General features: G+C 41.8%; 1 protein-coding gene across 1 annotated transcript; it reads left to right on the forward strand.

Moving 5' to 3' along the window:
• The first annotated feature begins 801 nt into the window (after positions 1–801).
• LOC102214393 (histone H2B 1/2-like) lies at positions 802–1291 on the forward strand. The gene has a single exon (XM_005751253.2). It carries the CDS (start codon positions 872–874, stop codon positions 1244–1246), a length of 375 nt encoding a protein of 124 aa, XP_005751310.1. The 5' UTR covers positions 802–871; the 3' UTR covers positions 1247–1291.
• Positions 1292–1879: the final 588 nt, after the last annotated feature.

The raw sequence follows: 1879 nt of genomic DNA on the forward strand, positions 1-1879 counted from the left end.
TGTTTTAATTGGTGTTCAGAGCTATAATATGAAATCTGAGTAGGTGAATAAGGTAACTACACTGTTCTTTAGTAGTGTCCGACTCTGGAGGTTATTCCTGGTTGTGAGGCAGGGTTCATCCTGGACAGGTTTTTCAGGGGTAACATGGTCTCAATTTTATTTGCCAAAACACTGGAGTGGAACAAACTTGGCGAAGCGAAGTGGCAATAGTGATGTGTTCACATTAACAGACATTATGGCTGAATAAACAATAAGTAAATATTACATAGAGCAATCACTGGAATAACTGTATTGTCAAATACAGGATTTACATTTATGTTGAATTATGTAAAACATGTTTATTTAAGTAAAAACCTGTTTATATGCTAGGACTATAAAGTCCTTCAATAGTAAAAACGATGCATGTGATTTAAAAAAATGTCTAGTTTGGTTGCTCTAATAAGAATTATTACATAATGTTTTCAGTTTGATATCAAGAAGAACATCAATACATTTCTGAGAACAATCATCAATGATATGAGGCATCACTAACTGTAGAAGCACAGATTCTTTAAATTCTTATTTCTTCCAAATATCTCATAAGTTTCACTTTAACGTGCGCATTTCAATCTACTTTCTTTAACTAATGCCACAATCCCGACGTGTCGCGTTGTGAATGTTAAATATAGTCCAGTGAATGAAAGCTGAAGGTCATGTTTTTTTTCCATTGTGAGACTGCGCAGTAGCAATTTACCCACCAAAGAAAGGGAGCAACAGCTCGACCAATGACAGGCGCGGATCTGCACAGCCTTATTTGCATACAGCGGAAATAAAAGAGAGCCGCTCTGCGCTGACGGGCACATTCTCTGCTGTGAAGTAGCGACGAAGAAAAATGCCTGAACCCGCCAAGTCCGCGCCCAAGAAGGGCTCCAAGAAAGCCGCGACAAAAACCGCCGGCAAGGGAGGCAAGAAGAAGAGAAAGACCAGGAAGGAGAGCTACGCCATCTACGTGTACAAGGTGCTGAAGCAGGTGCACCCCGACACCGGCATCTCCTCCAAGGCCATGAGCATCATGAACTCGTTCGTCAACGACATCTTCGAGCGCATCGCCTCTGAGGCCTCCCGCCTGGCTCACTACAACAAGCGCTCCACCATCACCTCCAGGGAGATCCAGACCGCCGTGCGCCTCCTGCTGCCCGGTGAGCTGGCCAAGCACGCCGTGTCCGAGGGCACCAAGGCCGTGACCAAGTACACCAGCTCCAAGTAAACTGCAGCTCTGCTGCATCCACCCAACGGCTCTTTTCAGAGCCACCCACCTCTGCCGAAGAGCACATGTTCTGAGATTTTCCACTGTAGTTGTTTGATGATGACAAGTCTTACACACTGTTTGCCTCATAATTAAATGGTACACTGATGCAGTCTGGAATCTATGAATGACAGATGTGTGTGTTCTGCAGGGTATGATGATGCTAGCTCACCACAGCAGTCAACACTGTTTTTTCTTTAGACTGTTCCCCAAGGCTCTTGGGGGCTCTCCACTGGAGTGAATGTTAAACTTCTCACCGGCTGCTTTTATTCACATGTTTTCATATGACACTGTTGGATACTACTATATTCTATGTGGAATTTTTAGAAAATACTCCATAATTCTAAGACAAAGCCATCATTAAAAAAACAAACAAAAACAACTTTCTACGACAGTTTTGCCCATTTCTGTTAAGTTTGTTGTCAGTATTCCATGTCATAATATTCCTCTTGTTCTCCCGAGAAGGAACTGTAACCACATAATTTCCTTTGGGGTTAATAACATATTCTGATTAGGAATTTCTGAAAAAAATATTACATTAAAACACTGTTTTAACAAATTACTTTTTAAAAGACAAGCTTTTTGATAAAACTG

Source organism: Pundamilia nyererei, unplaced genomic scaffold (assembly GCF_000239375.1).
Source record: "Pundamilia nyererei isolate P.nyererei 1_Seehausen unplaced genomic scaffold, PunNye1.0 scaffold00304, whole genome shotgun sequence".
In the NCBI taxonomy this organism is placed as follows: domain Eukaryota; kingdom Metazoa; phylum Chordata; class Actinopteri; order Cichliformes; family Cichlidae; genus Pundamilia; species Pundamilia nyererei.

Bases quoted from the DNA above. Each gene is read 5' to 3' on its own strand.
- LOC102214393 (XM_005751253.2), top strand. From the start codon at position 872: ATGCCTGAACCCGCCAAGTCCGCGCCCAAGAAGGGCTCCAAGAAAGCC.